Source organism: Mercenaria mercenaria, chromosome 3 (assembly GCF_021730395.1).
Source record: "Mercenaria mercenaria strain notata chromosome 3, MADL_Memer_1, whole genome shotgun sequence".
In the NCBI taxonomy this organism is placed as follows: domain Eukaryota; kingdom Metazoa; phylum Mollusca; class Bivalvia; order Venerida; family Veneridae; genus Mercenaria; species Mercenaria mercenaria.
In genome coordinates this window covers 39,158,437-39,180,106 of record NC_069363.1, presented here as the reverse complement: position 1 = coordinate 39,180,106, position 21,670 = coordinate 39,158,437, and the positions used below count along the sequence as shown (strand labels likewise).

Sequence of the window (21,670 nt, the reverse complement as noted above, 5' to 3'; positions counted from 1 at the left end):
ATGATAAAAAATTCATTTAGAAGAGCTATGGTATTCTAAGGCAATTTGGGTAAATAGTTAAGAAAAAAAAATCTTGAAAAAAAAAAACCCTGTCAGAACCTTCAATTTACCATCAAACGAATGTAAATAATTATAAACAATGGAGCGAACCAGATTATATGTCAAATAACTGACACGAAACAAAATGAATACATTGACTGGGAGAGGTCGAAATTGTAAGAAATAAAATCATGAAAATAAAGTTTCAATTTTCGCAGCTGTTATCATTATAAACTATCAAGTTTTCTGATTAATCAATCATACCTGATGTGCTATTTCATCTAAAATGCTGACATGTGGGTTTTTGCGTGTATACTAATCTTGTCTTTATTAACACTTTGACATACAAAGGGGAAAAAGGTGTTCTTTGGTAACAGTTCACTGGTGGTCGCTAAAGTAGTAATATACTGATATTACTGAGAACCAGAAAGAATAGGATGTTGCATACATTTTCTACATTTGAGATGATTTTACAGTAATGAACAATGCACGATATATGAATGAATAATCGATGCACTGAGAGCTCCCCAACAGAGTTTACATTATTTCAAGATGAGACTTATCCAACTGTTCAGACATTATACATATTAACTTTCTGTTTTCTAACGTCTGCCAAGCATTAGGAACAAAAATGCATTTTGAAACATTTTTCTAGTAGTTTTCATTATTGCACCACTCACAGAGCAATAAAAACGAGAATGCCACGAGAGAAACTAAGCGGTGTAGCTAAAGAGGTTTAAAGCACGTTACATATATTTCAAAAAGTGAGATAAGTAAAAGGGTTTGTATAATCTGCCCAACATTTTCACTGAAAACAACCAAGCATGTGATTATAAGATTCTTTCACTGGTTATAGGAATATCTGGCTCGATGGTAACTGTTTAAGCGGTAACAAGGCTCCTGTCGACTTTCCAAGTTAACAGTTACCCGAGAGCCAGATATTCCCATCTTCACCTACAGTCAGTGATTGAATCTTTTTCTTGCATGCCATATTCAACAAATAATAGCAAAAATAAATTCAAACAAATGATTTTCTTATAGCACTTTTTAGGGCACATTAGAATAGAAATAATTTATAGCAAAAGGGTGTTTTAACACTATTTATACACTCGGGGTCGGGGGGCGGTAATACGTCGTACAAGTAATTTCACTCGGGTGCGCCTTCGTGAAATTATTACGCCCGACATATAACCGCCATTCGTGCATAAATAGTGTTAAAACACTCTTTTGCTATAAATTATTTCTTAAATAAACAGCGTTTTGTCTACAAAATTCAGATGTTCGGAAAATCGAAGCATTTTTCACGGTGAGGATGCGTACACCGGATATTGCCATTTAATGATAAGGTATTTTCCGAAAACGTGTTTATTTTTCGTCAACAAGGTAAGTAAAACACCTATTTACTATCGTATTATACTTCTATAGAAGAAAAGATCATTGTTTTTAATAACTAGATACTGTGTATATGCTTTCACAAGCCTAAAATTAGTCAATCTTATGAGGAAATGCTAAAATTTGTGATAAAATGGCATCTTTATCATCTGATAAATGCAGGTCGGGGACACATTTCACCCGCTATCGTCACTTATTATCTTGTGATAAAAATTCTGAATCGTATGATTTATTTAGTTACATAAAAAGAAAATATGTGCAAAATTTCAGCTTTGTAAATGTTCAAATGACGGAGAAATCGATGATAAATGAGCGTCGATGGTGTACTGTGTATTGCAAATATACGTACTGAGTATTGACTTGTTACTGTACTGTGTATTGTTTACATTATCGTTTTATAGAATTAATCTTACAAAATGTACATTATCATTTCCTTTCTAAAGTACAAAACAGTATTTTCTTCAGCCCTGAAGATACGTGATGTTTTACATTGATATTCATAGCGTTTACTCTGTTGTAATTCATGTAATAAGCTCTAAACGTATCTCTCAGTCACCTCAGTGCAACAGCGGGTGTTTTGTTACGTTTAGCAGTTGTAAATGTATATATATTTTCTATTCTTCCATTGAGCATTGATTTTAAGTTGATTTTACACGAATTATCTAAAAAAAATCAGTTAAAGGCATTTTTTTTTATAATTTTGCATTGGGATGCCACTAAGACTTACTCTCAATATCTAGCAGATAGTCCGGTCCTACTAATAAATAATACTATATTGTGATTTTTTTCCTTGCAGATCCAACTTGTTTATGTGTGTTTATGGCTGGCTCGACGAACAAATTAAAGGCCATTGTATGTCATTTTGTTGAACACAACCCAAATGATGAGAATATAATAGTACGCTAACGACCAAAACAGCAAAAAAGTAAATTACAAGATTGCACCAGACATATGCAGAGAAAAAAAGCAGAAAAAACTGTTGATTCAGAAAATATCAACATAATTGTTTCAAAAAGGAACCCGCTTACAAAAGGGACCAATTTGCAACAGAAAGAAACCTTTGATTTGGACAAATGGTGAGTAGCCTGTTCATTGACAGCAGTGGAAATGTATGCTACCTACCTCGCCATCTAGCAGAACTCAACATTTACACAATGCTACCAGTACAAAAATATAATCTAGAGACACATATGAAGAATGTGACAAAATAGATGAATGAATAAATAGCCTTTAATCAGTTTAGTTGCCAAGAAATGTTTTCTTCGATTTTATAGTTTCCTATATTTCTTGACGTCGCAAAATGTTTTCTTCGACAACTTGGTTAATACGAGGTATAGTGAAGACTACAAGTTGTTTTAAAGAGCAGGCTTATAACTCTTCCACTGATTTTACAATTATACAACTTCTTGCATAACAGAGACCGCATTTCTGACGCTAAATTAAGAGAAAAGAGAAAAGCAAGACAGACGAATACTCATTGACACTAAAAGAAGCAGCTAGTTACTGCATAAATATGATGAGTGTACATTACTTCCACATAAAATTGGGCATTGATAGTGAAATAGGTTCCGTTGTGACAGATTTATTTTAACACCAAGTAATATTGTAAAAGTAATGTTTTACTTTGATAAGGTAAAAAAAGTCATGTACATTGAAATATTTATTAAACAAACTTGAAACGTAAACACAAGTTCATAAAATAGCAAAGATAATAATCAGATGGTAGAAGAACTCTATAAGATTTGTTTTTCGTTCTACTCATTTCCACCAACTGTACTTGTAACGTTAGTATATAAATATAGTTATGTATATTGTTGGGAATAAAAATATATATTTAAACCAAAGATCATAAACACTTGACATTCAACAGTTTGAATACATGAAAAAAAAACGAAATCATCTTCAAGTGAGTTCCCGATCGTTTTTATAGTTCGAAGTTGACCTTGACAATAAATATACAATTTTGGTCAACAGAGAAGTTGGTCACATAAAAGTGATAACGAATTGTTTACATAGAAATGACATATATCTTGCAAATAAAGTGTGCAAAATACTTTCAAGAATAACACATGGCACTGTTTCTCCTACTTTTAACACAAATTGCTCAGTGCATATGACACCCATTTTGTTTCGCATGATGCAAGTGGTGAGCTAATTACCTTTCAGAACAATGCATTTAAACCAATATAAATAGCTTTGACTATATTATTTAAGAAAATTTCAAGTGAAACTAGTTCGATGGTTTTACGTTAAATGTGTCTAGGTTTATTGAGGAGGAACAACTTTAAAAGTTCAAAGCCCCTACCATATTGACCTTTGAACTATTGACACCATAATCGATAAAGGTCGTCTATTGACCAAGGTTTATGTCTCTTTGTAGTATGAAAGCGAAAGGATAACATATTTTCATGTTTGCTCTTCTTATAAGGTGAGACCTTTTCCACACTTGTCATCATGTCCTGTGTTCCATTACTATAAAACTTAAATTCACGGCTGAACTTGTGGCTGGGTCTTTACTCGGCAGTGGCTAGTCTTTAGACAGTTTCTCGGAGTGATATTGGCATATCGCTGTAATTGTAAGTTGTAATAACAGTGTTCAAACTGGTGCTTGTTATTTTCGCTGTGAAGTCTAATTTCATCTGCAAACAGAAAAAGACATTCCATCATTGAGGCCAATAGAATTACATGCCTCGTCTATCTTATGACCATAAATGCTGAGAACATGCACGTTTTTCAATATCAATACTCAGTACACCAAACTGCAATACACAGTACAAATATTACTTTGAAAACTCAATACACAGTACACCATCGACGCTCATTTATCACCGATTTCTCCGTAATTTGAACATTTACAAAGCTGAAATTTTGCACATTTTTTCTTTGTATGTGACTAAATAAATCGTACGATTCAGATTTTCCCCACAATGCAAACATGTTATGGTATCGGGACAAATGTTTTTACGGCATGCATTTATCAAATGATAAACTTGTCATTTTATCAAAATTTTTAGCATTTCTACTCAATATATTCAAAACAGAGATTTGTCATTATTCGAGAACAAATCACTGTTTGGGAATTTTGTGTGGTTTTCCTATTTCTTGCGTGCTGCTCTGACGTCCACAACGCTACGAGGTAATTATTGTGACGTACAAGCATTGCGCGTGTTGCATAATATTAGGTTATTTGAGCCGCGCCATGAGAAAACCAACATAGTGCCTTTGCGACCAGCATGAATCCAGACCAGCTTGTGCATCCGCACAGTCTGGTCAGAATCCATGCTGTTCGCTTTCAAAGCCTATTGCAATTAGAGAACCCGTTAGTGAACAGCATGAATCCTGACCAGACTGCGCGGATTCGCAGGCTGGTCTGGATCCATGCTGGTCGCAAAGGTTTTATGTTGGTTTTCTCATGGCACGGCTCATTTAACATTGTTCTGTACAATACGGAGATATTATTTGGACGAGTACCCAGCTGAGAAAACCATATTGGACGAGCCGCTAGGTTTTCCCAGCTGGGTACGAGCTCAAGAATTTGGCGTTGTAGATCTACATGATAATAATAATAATAATAATAATAATAACTTTATTTAAACAAATAGTCATGACCGCACCCTGCCCCCTGGGCCATTTTACCCCTATTGCCAAATACCAGTGCTACGCCCAGACGGGCTGCATATAGAGGTTCAAACCCCCTGGTTAATGGTGCCATCACTTATCATGTTAAAAAAAGGAAATACTACACACTGTCCTACCCATGCCAGCAAGTACGTTTAATTTAACAAACCTTGGAAATATAAATGTTGAAATATATTTTTTTTTTACAAAAATTAAAAAACTATCACCTGCTGTTATCGCATATAAAAATTAAAACAATGTCATGAAGTCTTTGAAATACAGTGCCTTAAGATTTTTTGAACGTATCAAATGATTTACTTTTGCGTAGTTCTAACGGTAGTTCATTCCATAGTACAGAAACTTCTATCATTAAATGAACAAAACACAGGGTCTAGACACAGGCTACAACGAGAGTACCAAATAGCCGTTCTCCAACATCAAAATCACCTGATTGACTTGGCACTATACCTGTCTATAACCTGATGTCACGTGACTATTGCACTGCGCTCCAACACGTTATGCATAAGTTCGGCATAAGGTAGGCTAACGTAGCACATACGTTCCGCAGAAGTAAAGAACGCTAGAGATACGCAAGGAACCTGCTCCATCTCTCCGGAGGGCACAGGGCATCGACGGCTGTAGACCATAATTATATTTGGGGACTCCTGTATGGCGATAGAAGGCAACACAATCAACGACGAACGCTACAGTAGACGACTTCGAGGGACACTCCGAGCGGCACGGATGTGCAGACCGAACAGATCTACTAGTACGGTTCAGCAGACGGCGTGCGAAGAAGACCCCAAACATCTCAAGCCCTACGCTCAACGTGGGGAGGGGAGAGAGGAGAGGGGCATCAACATCAGCAATGAGGGACCAGCCTGCATCCGCCCTTGTAAATGCGAGCTTGCCACCTTACCTTCTCTTTTGTGCTCAGTGCAACCACGTCTCGGGTCTCTGTCGTTTATGGTCTCATTGGCCGGGACAGTGGCCCACTTTTGGCTTATTCTCTACGGAAATTACGTAGTGGTAAATTTTTTTCACCACTTTGGCTTCAAAATTATCTTTAACGTCATGCCTGGTGACATGATATAGCTAAATGCTATACTGTGCCCGAAAGGGCGGATGGACCATAATTAAACTTAAACAAGGAACATGCTGTCATACGCTTGTAGAAGTTCTGTGTACACTATAGCCATAATCAATCCATCTGAACACAAGAAATAAAAAACTGAACATACTGTCAAAATTGCAAGTTATAGCTATCTATATTTTGTATGTACGGGAGTAGGAGTCGCAAATACTTTGGCGTTGACGCTACGCTTTTGTTACTCGACTGCATAGATAAGTGGTAAAGATTATGAAGCGTATTTTCACTTGAAATGTGGAAGTACTTACTATTTGCTCTTGTATCATAAACTTAAATGAGGAAAATTACGCTAGTCTTAAAAGCTACCATGGCCGTTGTAGCACTTCGTCGGTACAAGGATACGAAATGTGAGATTTAACAACTATTCTAACTAAAATCACCTGGTGAATAGAAAATTGTGATGTAAACCTTTAACTTGCGTGTCCTTTGCTTAAATTTTGAAGGTTCTGGCTTTTGTGTGTGATAATGCAAAATGCCATACTGTTGAGAAAGACGTCTTTGGTGTGGACAAGAAAAGTCAAAAGAATGGTTAGGAAGCAGAAATGTACGAATATCTGGGATAAATAAAATACCAGTATGTCAAATATTTCAGGTTTGAAAGTTGTATGCAACCATTTTGATACACATTTATCATTAATCATCAAATCTGATTATGGTTGTTTCCTTTTGCACGTGGAACTCGTATTGTAATCCAAATAATGTACAAACTACAGTACATATCTACAAAAGTCAAATGTTACTGAATGTCAAAGCCAAATGAATGCTAGTCGTAAACCACCATTACAAAGTTTCCCAACTTTTCCAAAATTTAGCATTGTTACCGACTTGTCATGTCAAAAATAGTTTTTTTTTTTCAAAAATCTTTTCGAGGGGTGAATGCGAAAAAGGTCTAGGTGCAAATCAATAAAGATGCACTTAGGCTTCTTTCGCATTTGCGCCTCAGTTGGCTGAAGCGTGCTTAAGTCACAAGACCAAAGTCACCGAAAGTATACCAACAGACTTCGACATAGGGAACCTCAACAAGTCAACATTTTTAGTAACGTAAATGTCGCATATAAAAACGTTTTGCAGATAAAAACAACTCATATTTTTATAACTGAACATCTTGATCAACCTTTTTAATAATTTAAAGGTGTCGCAACTTTTATGATTATTTAGTATTCTTACCGACTGTTGAACTTCTGCATACATGAATAAAATTCATTTTAATAAGAGCTCCACGTGCGTTAATTACATGAATCAAAACACCAGCTCCAGAGGCCATGCATCAAGTATCACAAGAAGTGGAAGTTGTGTTTTTCACCTTTCTCGAGTAGAACCTTAATTGGAAAGTGTAACCTACTGACCACTGGAAAAGACCTTCAAAGTTTAAACTAATTTGACCATCTCTTTCAAACTTATCTAGAGTCATTACTGTCTCCATGCGTGGCCTTAAGTTCAAAATGACACCACGACATTTAATCTACCAACTCTTAAGCCTGTAAGGTGCATTGACAATCAAGTGAGAAGTGTAGTCTTTCTTAGCCAAAAAAGTACACTATTTTGGATTGAACAGTATTTATTTCGTATTCATGGAAACTGCATTATATACAATCAATATAATAAACAATTGTTACAAAGGATTTGAAAGAAAAGCTTTCACACAAAGCTTAAATAAATTCATTTCCTTTCTGTAAGTACAAGTATACTAGTATGGTGTAAAGTGCAGGACTATCAATAGATATCACGTTTGATATAGAACTATTCAAATTCAAGCTTTTTAGAGAATTACAGCAAAAAACCCACATAATTACATATATGACATATTCTTTCAGGCTGATTTGCATATTATCTTATGGCAAAAATTCTGAGAAAAAAGTACATGTCACACAAGAATGTGCTGCAAAGATAAACAAGATCTGGGGGGGGGGGGGGGGGGGGAATGGAGACAACTGCTAAAACTTGATTGTAGGCTTAGAGGACTAAATTCCCTTAGGAAGTTTTAATTTTTGCAAAAGACTAAAATAAAGAAATGTCCTAGAGAAAATGTAGCATTTTCGGCTATGAAATTTGTCACACAAATTTTGATAAAATGCTAAGACCCACAGAATTCCACAAGATGAAAATATAACGATAGAATAACACATAGAAAGAGAAAAAATGAGCTGTGCCATGAAAAAACCAACATAGTGGGTTTGCGACCAGCATGGATCCAGACCAGCCTGCGCATCCGCGCAGTCTGGTCAGGCTCCATGCTGATCGCTTTTAAAGCCTATTGGAATTGGAGAAACTGTTAGCGAACAGCATGGATCCAGACCAGACTGCGCGGATGCGCAGGCTGGTCTGGATCCATGCTGGTCGCAAACCCACTATGTTGGTTTTCCTATGGCACGGCTCAAATCTGTTTGGCCAATGTTGCAAAGTATAAAACAAATATCTATAAGTATGTGAGAAAATCAAACAAAACAATTTGAGGACTATGAGCAGCACGATTGTGCTATCCTCTGTTGCAGGTAACATACATTTATTACTTTCCATGTGATATAACAAGAGTAAACTATTATTAGAAACAACAGTGTGAAATCTATAATTTACATTCTATAGAAAAATATGAAAATGCTGATTTTCATGAGTAAAGGGGGTCTAGGATAGTGCGAGTAATATATTACATACTTAAATTAACTCTAGCCAAAGAAGACACTGTTCCCTGGTCTAGAAAACTGTCAAGAGTTTGTTTTTTTTTAAAAAAGGTATCTATTTCAACTTTACAACCTTTGATAATGGGACACATAACCTTCTGTCAGTGTCCATATTTAAAATTATTCTTTAAACAGATAATCAACTTTGTGTGAAACAGTCCCATCAAACAGGATACAGAATATAATATGCAGAAGAAATTCTCCACTGTAAATGTTTATTCTTAGCTGAAAGCTTCAGATATATGATGGGTAATTGTTTTAAAATCTTAGTGGCCTTAATCTTTTTCCAGTCATATGCATTATGATTTAAGTTACGCTTTGTTTGTTTAGATATAAAAGACCTCTCTAAATAATATAAAAAAAGATACAAACCTTTGGAGATTAAAGCTAGTAAGATTTCATCAAACATATTATTCCCATTATCTAGAAGTAAATGCTATATCATTATCAGGTTTACTTCAAAATTTTTACCAGAATAAGAGAATAAAAATCATTGTTTAAGCAGATACCTGTGACAGAGAAAGAATTCATTGTTAGCAGGTTTGCTTACTAAATGTGTCAGTCCTAAGAATGAGTTCAATGTTTTGGCAAGTTTACTTGTTGAATGTATCAGTGCTGGTTCAATTGTTAAATGTATTAGCATTGGGAAAACAAGTCCTTATTTGAACTGGTTTACTTTCAAAAAGATAAAGTCACAATTTAAACATGTCTAATTGTTAAATGTATCAGTTCACACATTTAAAACAAATTTATATAACGATAAAAATTTACAATATCAGCCAGAGCAACTGAATTTTGAAAGTATCAGTTTTTTTCAGACCAACTGAGGTGGAAATTTTGGTACATGGAAACAAGAGTGCCAGACTGTCACAAAATATGCCCATCTAAATATTCAGTTATGTATCATAAAGGTAATAATGTTGATGTTGTATGGCTTGTTAACCAAAAAGAAAAAAAAGAGTAAGAAGGAATCAAGGAATTTATGAGGTTCCATGTGGGATGAAATTAACAATCGGATCAAAACTGTTTGAATGGACAAGGCTAATTTCGCAGATTTCGAGTAATTCAAGGGCCATAATCCAGTGCCTGGGGCGATCTGGGTGGTTATCAAACCTGGCCGAGATATTATGCCTACAAACATTGTCATCAAGTCTGGTGAAGATCTGATGAAAACTGTTCGATTTAGAGAGTGGACAAGGCTAAATTCGCAGCTTTTTCGAGTAATTAAAGGGCCATAATCCAAGAGTGCCTGGGGCGATTTGGGTGGTTATCGAACTTGGCTGAGATATTATTATGCCCACAAACATTGTCAGCAAGTTTGGTAAAGATCGGATGAAATCTGTTCGACTTAGAAAGCTGACATGCTTTTGGACGCTGACTGCGGCCCGCCACGGGTGTTCACATAATACGCCCTGCTCTTTCAGAGACAGGCATATAAAAAAAAAAGCATGTATCATTTTTCTGTGAATTTTATCAACCTTTTCTGGTAAGTACATATGTCTGTATTGGGTTTAGTGCCATTTTTCAACATTATTTCAGTTATGTTAAAGCAGGCAGTTAACTGACCAGTGTTCCTGGATTGTATACCAGTGCTAACATGTTTGCTGCAAGTAACTGCCAACTTCACCACAAAAATCAGAAATGGAAGACAAATGATTTCAGAAAGATCTTTTTCAGATCTTCACAGAGAACATATGCCTCACTCTGGGATCAAACTCATGAACTCTCGACTGGTACAGCTGTGTTCGCTTTACTGACCAAAGTTGGCGGGTTTCTGGCCAGTACATGGTATTCCTCAGCACATGCCGGCTGAGTCCTTGCCTAAATCTGTCACTGAAACTGCCTAATTTAAAATGTATATCCCACTTTATCCGAGGCTGAAGACTAGAATACTGATGTATCAAGTAAATATAACAAATGCATTGTTGGCAGTCAACTTAAGTTCCATCGACAGGCACTGTGCAATTGTTTGTCTTTTCACACTGAAGATTTATCTTTCTGTCCACGTCAGCTCCATGTTGGTCAATCTGAAACCTCTGAAGAAAAAAAAAATTGAACAACCATTTACAAAATATGTGTTACAGCATGCCATTCAGAAATGATATATTTGTAGCTGTGCTAAAACTGAAGGAAACATCGATTAATGTCTAAAATCATCACAGCTTGTCGGAGTATAAATCAGCAATTTAAATACCAGCGATAAAACAGGCAATATATACTTTTAAATCCCTATTGTTTCCCTCATTTTTACAAGCACAATGTTAAATACCTCTCTGTGGCCTGGTGGTAGAGTGTATACTTCAGAAGAGGGAGGTTGTGAGTTCGGTCCCTGACTGCATCATATCATGAAAATGGTATCAGTAACTCCTTTGCTTGGCACTCAGCATTAAAAGGGAAACTGGCTCCTCTCATACCCTATACTGGATTGATTTCTACAAGAACTAGAACTGTCACAGGAGTGACTCATACCCCCACCATACGGTCTAGTCACAGAAGAATGGAAACCATAAGGAATCTTAAAAATACTTTGGAGTACTTCATCCTGGGCTTCCACATATAAGTAATACTAGTATAATACTAGTATAGTAATACAAGTAAATATATTAAATCTCTAATATTAGAGATACACTAAAAGTGAATACAAAAAAGGGTCTTACCGACCCATGTTACCACAGAAAAATGTTCTTACTTTCTACATAGGACTTATAATAAAAAAGTTAGAAAAATACCTAAAATACTGAAAATCTAAAAATAGGATTTCTAAAAATAGACTAATTCCTGGAATTTAAGGGGAAGAAACTCAGTACAAAAGTTAAAAAAAGGTTACTTCCCTTTGGCTCTAAGCCAATCAGAATGAGATATAGTGAAAATACATCAAAATTAACCTTAAATTCTAGGTAAAAGGGGAAACAATTCAAGAAAATTTAGTGTCAGAGTTATGCACCTTGTGTCTCATGATGTGGGTGATGAGGTGGAACATCTATTTTAAGTCTGGATCAAATCCATTCAGTAGTAACTGAGATATAGTGAAAATACATCAAAATTTACCTTAAATTCTAAGTAAAAAGGGGCATAATTCATGAAAAATTGGTGTCAGAGTTATGCACCTTGTGTCACATGATGTGGGTGATGAGGTGGAACATCTATTTTAAGTTTGAATCAAATCCATTTTGTAATAATTGAGATATAGTGAAAATACATCAAAATCAACCTTAAATTTAAAGTAAAAGGGGACATAATTCATAAAAAAATTTATGTCAGAGTTAAGCACCTTATGTCACATCATCTGGGTGATGAGGTGGAACAACTATTTTAAGTTTGAATCAAATCCATTTAGTAATAACTGAGATATAGTGAAAATACAACAAAATTAACCTTAAATTCTAAGTAAAAGGGGACATAATTCATGAAAACTTGGTGTCAGAGTTATGCACCTTGTGTCACATGATGTGGGTGATGAGGTTGAACATCTATTTTAAGTTTGAATCAAATCCATTTAGTAATAACTGAGATATAGTGAAAATACAACAAAATTAACCTTAAATTCTAAGTAAAAGGGGACATAATTCATGAAAACTTGGTGTCAAGAGTTATGCACCTTGTGTCACATGATGTGGGTGATAAGGTGGAACATGTATTTTAAGTCTGAATCAAATCCATTAGGTAATAACTGAGATAATAGATTTCGGGACGCGACGGGACGGGACAGGACGCGACGCGATGGGACGCGACAAAACTGCCTCCTATATACCCCCCTCAAACATGTTTGGTGGGGGTATAATGAGGTGTCCAGTGTCACAACTGACTTAAAATAAGTGATATAAACCAGCACCTCTCAGGGGACATGGATAAGTCCTCATCACAGAAATTACATACACCTGTGCCATCATTTGACTTTGTCCAGGACACACATGGTCACCCCAGTAACAACCAAAAGCATTCCAAGAATTGTCTCTGAAATAAAGATGGCACTGTACTATGAAATATCAAATAATGAACTTAAAGTGTTTTACGTAGTAAAGTAAACAATAACATTTACCATGGTTACATCTTATGAAACAAAGATGAAACATGACAATGGTTAAAGGTAGTTCTGCACGTTTGGATCAATTTTTTTTCTACAATGTAGAATTTGATTAACCATGATTCTTCAAAACTTCAGAATATACTTAGAAAACAAGGCAAATAAAACACACAGGGTCGTGTGTTCGATTTTTAGCAAGACTGATTTGAAATATTTTGACCTAACACAAGTTTTTATAATGGGAGTCTATAGGAAAATCACAATTTTGAAATAGAATTTTTTCTACAATGTAGATTTTAATGAAACTTCTAACAATAGTAAATAAACATAATATTATGGCCTATAATATGGGGAAATACAATGTGTAGGTCTGTGTGTCTGTTTTCATTATTAACTGATTAACATTTTGTGTTTATTTCATTTTGTAATTATTTAATTCTGTATTTAATATTATTGCTACTGTTATTTGATGTTAATGTTGTAAAAATGTTGAGGCACATATGGAAGATCGTTTTGGCGAATATGTAGCCTCGTTAAATAAAGTCTTTATTATTATTATTATTATTATTATTATTATTATTTTTGAGAGAGAGATCCACGTATTTCGAGCTGATTATAAGACATTTTTTGGAATCATTTAACTTGTCAGATGTTTAATGTCTTATTTTAAATTTAGAAAGGTAGTAACTTTGCCATTGCAAATATTTACTCACATGTTGCCATTAATTCATAGAAGGAATTTCATTACCATGTGCTGAATCCAGGCTTTATTCTGTTTTTTTTTCGGATAACTGACGTTACGCCATTACTTCCGGTTTATCAAAAGTACGAATGTAGGGATAACACGAAATAAACATGCGCTAACACTATTCTAGCATAAAACGCGTAAAACCTGATAAATGCATACAATGTCACTCAACGTCATTAAATTTCCACGAAATGCGCAGGAATGTCTGAGTTGTTTTTTTACGTTGACGTCATTTCGTTTTGAATTATCTGTTTTGGGGCCGAATGACGTTTACGCTTTGCCACGGAACGCGCATATATAAAAAGGTGTTATAACATCACGCGAGCACGAGAATCTCTCTGTTAACACACGTTTTCTCTCCTGTTAAAACACCCCTAAAAAGTGACAAGAACAGCAGTTTTATGCTAGATTTACCTTAAATATTCAATATTATTGCACACATTTCAGACACTCTGAAAAAAGACTTCTAATCTTATTTTTGTTTGATTTTGATTGTTTTGGTCCCATTTTCAACAGAATTTCATTCATGTTCTGATTTCTTATAGGTACTTAATTGTTGTTTCTTTCTGTTCTCAGTGAAAATTTAATGTCAGGTAACAACCACTTGTTATAAAACACTTCCAGTTATTTAGTGACTTTACATATTTACTGATATATTTGTTAGTGTGTTTTTACAAACTTTATTAAATATAACACACAGTTACTGTACTGTTTATGTACACAGATGTCTACATCATCATAACAAAGACACTTTGAAGTGATTGTTCGTAATTTTCAAATAAGAAATTTCAACAAAATATATCTTTTAAAAGTATTAGTTAGGTCATATATTTTGAAAGAAGGTTTTTTTCTTCATCGACCAGATTAACTTGTCTCATTCTGAATATTCAACTCCCAGAACTATGCCAGTGAAGCAGACAATAAATCAAACAGTGCTGAACAACATTTTTATCTATGTTTTTTGGCTATTTTTTGTGGCTTACTTTTAGATTTAATCCTCTCTCCCAGGAGATGCCCTGATATCGCTGTAAAAATAAATGTCAGAGAATTGGTGATTGGTACTGCAAGAGACAGATCTGAAAATTAAAGAAAAATTGTTTGGTATAGAAAACCTTGACTGAATACTAGTAGTTTACATACAAGTATGAAGATTCAAGCTTTCTTCTTTTTTTTCAAGTCAAGAAAATGTTGTTTACAAAAAATTGTTGCCTTTTTTTTCTTTGGGATGTTGAAATTTCACCTATATGCAGTATTAGCAATAACAGTATTTTATACTATTTACCACACTTATGAACAAAGTTCAGGTGAGTTAACATGTACATGAATAAAGACTAAAGAATATTACATCTGAATTCAGTGATATACGTATGTATATAAAATGATATAATTTAGAACTCACCAGCAGAAGCCAAAGTGATATAGTATATAACTGATCCACTCTGATTGATGACAAATGGTATCAAATACTGAAATGGAACAAGTTTATACTATTAAAAGATGGCACATTCACATGGAAGGACCTCACATTTGTTATAATCTTGACAGGATGCTCCTACAACATTGTTAAGGACAACAATTACATATGATCACAGCCAAGATAAAAATATATATTTGATAATGAACTTATGAGATTTCCACATTTAATTAGTAAACTTACAAGGGGTTAATCATGACTTTGTATTGGCAGTCTACATGTATTCTTGTGTAATATAATTATGCACATTTAAAACATTCAAAAGGAACTGTTTACCTGGAAGTAAATGCCCATGGATTATCATTTGAATGACTTGAGGAACATGGTTGGTGATTCTACCCAGGTGCGGCCCCCCGTGTGAATTACGTGTGAATGCCAGGAGAGACACCTTGGGTCTTCCTCTGTTAACAAATAGCTAGAAAAGTTGCCATATTTTGTGTTGGTATGACCCATACCCAAACAAAAATAACACAAAAAAATACCAACCTTGATATGCCAGAGTAAAATGATATAATAAGTAACCAGTCATTAGATCTGCATTTAATCTTAATACGAGAGATAATTCAAAGTTAGATCTTGTAAAATCAGTTTAAATGGTAATCCGAGGGCACTTACTTCTAGGTAAACAGTTAACTGTTATATCCTTCTTTGTTATGGATGTTAAATGCAATATAAAGGTTCTAACCTGTTTAGCAGGTAAAAGGTCAATACCTAACTAGGCCAAGTTACATGTATATAAAGATTTGTGCTATGCATATGACAGTATTTACCTTCCAATTTGTGATCAGGAACCACAACTCTGCTACAAACTGTCTGAAAGGTGAAGATGCCTTGATGGATTCTATCCCTTTACTACCAAGTTTAATGAAAGGATTGGTAGCTCCCCAGAAACCAGCAACGACAACAAACCAAACTGCTGTAACTGCAAAAATAAATAAATTAAGTAAAATCCAATATCAGACAGATGTCCATGAATTCTCTCAATGTTTTAAGTAACTAATCCAGTTGGAAACAAATGGAAAAATAAAACAGTCAGAACATCAGCATATTGCAGGCCATTGATAATGATAAATATGTAATTAATGCAAATTATCAAATATACAAAATGCCTAAAGCCAAATGTTAACTACAAATTTTGTTAATTTTGCGGGTAAAAACATTTCTCTTCTCTACATTTGCTAACTTTGCTAACTTTGCAGTAAATGACTGTTACTAACATATTTTCATACACAACAAGTCTGATACTAATCGATAGCACATTCTACAGATGATGATAACAAAAGAAAGAAACTTTCCCTTCAAAATGTTTAGAACCAAAATAAAAGAGACAAAGATATGTACTTAAGGCCAATGACTGCTTAAAGGATGCATTCACCATTCCTGCAGCAATACATTTTATATTACCATATAGCAATAAGTATTTAGCATATTTTGATATGGAAGGCCAGTGTGCCATGCTTATTGCCAAATATCTGAGACTAAAGGCCAATCACTTAATGCTTATTGCTAAATGATAAATGTCAAATAGCTAATGCTTATTTCTAAATGACAAATACTAAGCATCAACTTCTATAAATGTTTGAATTAATGATTTCTATAGATCTCTTAACCTTATGAATGTAACTTTTAATTATAATATTCTACCAGTCTGACTTGAAGAAATAACATGTTATACCAGCCATATGAACATTGACTGAAACTATTTACTCTTAAAATGTTTAGAAGAAGGTTTTAAATAGAGACAAACTTACATGTAACAAAGGCCAATAACTATTTAAAGGACGCATTCATACACTGATATATTCAGCTCTTTTTTTAATTTATAGCATAAAATGGCATTTATAATTTCATATTTCTCAATTAACAGTTAGCATTTATTGTTTGACAATTAATACCATTTTAGAGTCAATATTTGCCATTAAGCATTTGGCAAATAGCATTTTGTATTTACCATTTGTCATTTAGCATTTGGCAATTAGCATGGCACACCTGCCTTCCATATTTTGATGCTCATTTTGCATTTTAATTTTGCAGTTAGCATTTGGTGAGTGATATTTACCTTTTGGTAATTAGCATGGTGCAATATGGAAGACTGGAGCAGCATGCTAATTGCCAATTACTGAATGACAAAATATTAAATGCTAAATGCAAGTTACTTAATGCTAAATTAACCCAGTGCTACATATCATATACTTGATGATAAATGCTAAATGTCAAATAGGTAAAGCTATTTCCAAAATCATAAAATTCTTGAACTTAATGAGTTAATGATCCATATCTCTTAACCTTAAGCCTGTTGGTGGCAAGTGATTTTGCCTTTGCAACCAACACAGACCAAGATCAGCCTGCATGTCAGTGGCAGATGATTATCATCAGGGGCGGCAAATTCAATTGTCCGTACTGCCCAGGTTGTCCAAAAGCTTGAACGGACAAGGGAAATTTGACCAGAATTTACTATATAACTATCATACGGATAAGTGAAAAATAGCAAATTACAAAAACGGACAAGCAAGTAAAAATCAGATTTCGCCGCCCCTGATCATTTGATAGCAGGAAGATATTTGACACTAAGCTTTGGCTAATCGCATAATTTGCACTGCCAGTAACTGTCTGACATTTAGCATAAATTGTTTATCTGTCTTCTTATACTGAATATGTGCTTTTAGGCGGTTTTAGTTTTAGTTTTGTATGCTTCATTTACTTTCTTAGATTGCAAACTGCTTGTACTTAAGCTTTTTAAATACTCATTTCTGTCATTGCATGTGCTTGCTGTATTTTGATTTTATTTACTTATTACTAATTATATTTATTTATCATTTATAACCTAATGTATCAAATTATCTTATTTCCATTCTTATAACAAACACTACTTATTACCATTTGTATTTCAAAATGTATAATTTATGTCTTTCAGCTTAAATTATCTATCTATCTATCTATGGTTACTGCCTCATGCCTCTTGCAAGTATTATGGGCAGGGTGCATGCTGGGTATTAGTGAAGAATAAAAGTAAAACTGGAAGATTTATCTTCAAGACATAGTGAGCCTATGAGACATAGCATAAAATGTTAAAAACAGTAACAGAGTAAAAGAAGGTTAAAAACAACTGCTATATTTAATACTGGAACAGGACTGCCTGCTTGAAGGATTCAATACCAGGCAGAGTCTCAATATGCAGGGGTAACCTGTTCCACAGGACTGTGATGTGAGGGAAGAAGGAGAATTTAAAGAAGTCTGAGTTGACAATTGAATTTGGCGGAGACTGAGGGGGTGCATCTGTCTGGTTAACCTGGTTGGGACTTCTAACAGGTCTAGGAAAGTGGTATATTTACAGATTATCTGTAAATTTACAGATAATCTATAAATATACAGATTTTTCGATCTATAAATTTACAGATTGTGTTTATGAAAACTGATGAAATTATACATTTATTCTCAAAACCGCAGCTTGAAATTAACTGGTTTACTTACAGTATGCATAAATTAAGGTCATTTGTGAGATTCAGCCATTTTTGCTGACTGATTTTTTGGCATTTTCAGAAAAATCAAAGTCAACAGAAATGACTGAAAGTTACAACTGACCTTTATTTATGCATACCTCTATATAAATCAATAAATTTCAAGCTGCGATTTTGCGTCTAAATATAATTTTAGCAGTTTTCAAACACTTGATCTGTAAAGTTTTAGATCGAAAAATCTGTAAATTTATAGATGATCTCAGGAAGGTCTAATATGGGGAGCAGACACTCCCTATAAATCAATACATTTATCTGTATTATGCTGTCGTCCATACCTGTAAATATTGACCAGTAGTTAGCGATCGATATTTTGTTTTCGCCACTATCGATTAGCGTGTAATTAGCATATTACCTCATGTTAATCATGGAGCTATAACACTTTTTGTTTAAAGGGTTTACCAGTCACATGTTAAGTGGCGATAATTAGATGATCAGAGATTGATCTAAAGGGATTCTGAAGGAAAAACAGCATGCGACTGCATGTGGTGATATGCTTAATTATTATGAATTTATTAACTCGAGCTCACTTCCCTGAAGACATATTTTACCACGTTACTTCAAACCTTTATCAAAGGACCGATTTTTGTTGGATTTGAATAAATAAAATGAAAAAAACAACAGAAAGCTGACACTCTTCTTAATCTTGTAGAGCCATAATTATAAGTATTGTTTATAATGTCAGATTTCTACATACAGAAACAAGCATTCATCTTGAATGCAGAGAATGTTTCAAACGAAATTGTTGTTTAAACTCCAAAAATTTGTTTAATTTATTTAATCTTAAAACTGATGTGTGAAAAAAACAATGTATTTAAATTAAAATAACAATGAAATTTTTTAAAAAGTTACATTTAGTATTCTGAACTTTTAGATAAAACTGCAGAAAATCATCTAGGTTTAACACGCATTTAAATGGTGAAGAACAAAGCAATATCATAAACAAATATTTGCAGGCAACAGTTTACAGTTACAACTTGCTATTTTCATTAAAATATGTCCTTATTTTATTGTTCTAAATACTCTGAATCAACAAGGCAAATATCATGTAAAAAACTACTGTCACATTCTCTCTGGGTAAGACAAGCCTAGATTTAACCATTTTCACAGGGCAAAAAGTAACATTAATGTAGATATTTTCCATTTAAAAACAGATGCAGGCAATAATTTCATGGCAGAACTTTTGTTTTCAACAAAAAATTCAACAAATGCTTTCCCAGATTTTCACTGAAAGGACGAGTTAAACTGTAAGGCGTAAGTGTGTGAGTAATAGCAGAATAACCTTCGATTGGACGACAGCATAAGATAAGATAAATGCCGCAGTCCAGTCCCCGTATCAGTTGTTCCAGATTATCTGTAAATTTACAGATAATCTGTAAATATACCACTTTCCTAGACCTGTTCTAAAATTATGATATTATCCATATATGTAAAATGTCTAATTTAACATGTTCATTTCTATGTATAAATATGTCGGTCAAAAGCTATACATAGCTTATGTCTGTAATGTTATATTATTTACTGACAATAAATAAATATTGAATTGTGTACGAAACATAAAAGGTACGAAATAATTTAGTACGAAACGTTACAGTTGTTTTTTGTCGGTTTTCAGAATATGTATGTAAAGAAGTTACCAATGGACATTGTATTTCTGTAGGTCTATAAACTTTCTGTAACTGGAAAGCAATAATGCTGCTGTAAACACAGACAAGCCGAGCAAATAAAGATGAACCAATTCTTACAGGAAACGAAATTGACAACCGGAAGTGATACAGGTGCTTGTCAATTTGGAAATTTGACACAATTTAGAAGGTTTGTAGTTGTTTTATTGTTTTATTAATATAATGGTAAGAAAAAGACTTACTGAATAAAGATTAATAAACAGAAAATGATTTAGAAATACACTGAAGAATTTTTTTACCGGAAATTCTGTTAAATGTTGAGAAAATTCCATTTTGATTTTAGGCTAATTGGGAACCCCACCCACAAGGAACTGCAAAAGAAAACAAATTTGACCTATATATCATAACTCTGTGATATAGGTGCAACCGAAGGAAAGTGTATCATGGGTCTTTTGAAAATGAGCATTTTGATATGAAATTAGGTGCTGTCTATTGGACAGAAAAAAACCTGGTCGTTGGTAAAATTTTTGTTAGTGGGTATCAGGTGACTGGTCAACTCGTCCCTCCCGATTTAGTAATTTCATGCCCGCTCAATAGACATTTAGTCAACTAGTCCCCGTTTTGGTAATCCATACATTTATAATCAGATTCTACGGTTTCAACCTCTAGACAAGATTATTAGGAATTTAATTATTATGTTGGAGTAGGGACCTCCTTTTTCTATATATTGACACATTATTGTGGGTGATATACATCTTTGATTTTTATTGCAAATGAAATATCAATCGTAAGACTGAACCAGTATTCACCTTAACGATAGATTTGGAAAAAATCAGTTTTATCTCCACTGTTTGTACTTTGAAAATTATTACTTACACACTTTATTTTTAGCTCGACTATTCGAAGAATAGTCCAGCTATTCTACTCACCCTGGCGTCGGTGTCGGCATCGGCGTCACACCTTGGTTAAGTTTTTGCAAATTATGCCCCCATTTGGACTTAGAAAATTCTGGTTAAAGTTTTGCGTGCAAGTACATACATCTATCAGTGCTAGCCCTGGCCATTATAAATTAATAGCCACTTTTTTTTCAGGTAAAAAATTAATAGACAAACTTGGCGTGCCCGTAATTCGCATGCGCTTTCATATTTCAATGAAAAACATAAAACAGGGTATTTATAACTTTTTTTTTCATGAAACACTTAAACACAGTTTATCTTTCAGTTATCATTTTTCATGTTTATCATAGGCTTTGAATAATCATACATTTATGAATATCTTCATTTGTTTGTATTCAGATGTCACTGAAAATACTATTTAAGTATGTGACATGACCCATTGTGAAGTCTTGTCAAGAATGATCATTACTTTTTGTGACGAAAGTCAGGACTTAAGCTAGGCTAAGATTGC

At 34.0% G+C, this 21,670-nt stretch overlaps 2 protein-coding genes across 9 annotated transcripts in view; one reads left to right on the top strand and one right to left on the bottom strand.

Annotated features, from left to right (window-relative positions):
- Window positions 1-10,330: 10,330 nt before the first annotated feature.
- Window positions 10,331-20,414, bottom strand: LOC123525024 (transmembrane protein 234 homolog). The gene is made up of 6 exons (XM_045303694.2): window positions 20,276-20,414; window positions 15,894-16,045; window positions 15,049-15,115; window positions 14,633-14,725; window positions 12,710-12,831; window positions 10,331-10,913 (listed from the first exon to the last, which is right to left on the bottom strand). The coding sequence occupies exons 1-5, from the start codon at window positions 20,283-20,285 to the stop codon at window positions 12,764-12,766; spliced, it is 390 nt and encodes a 129-aa protein (XP_045159629.2). The 5' UTR covers window positions 20,286-20,414; the 3' UTR covers window positions 10,331-10,913; window positions 12,710-12,763.
- The window catches only part of LOC123525825 (multiple PDZ domain protein-like), a 284,883-nt gene continuing 283,526 nt past the window's right edge, over window positions 20,314-21,670 (top strand). For all 8 annotated transcript variants that reach the window (XM_053538242.1, XM_053538241.1, XM_053538237.1 and 5 more), the window contains exon 1: window positions 20,314-20,453. The gene's annotated coding sequence lies outside the window, so the exon portion shown is untranslated. The remainder of the gene's footprint in view (window positions 20,454-21,670) is intronic.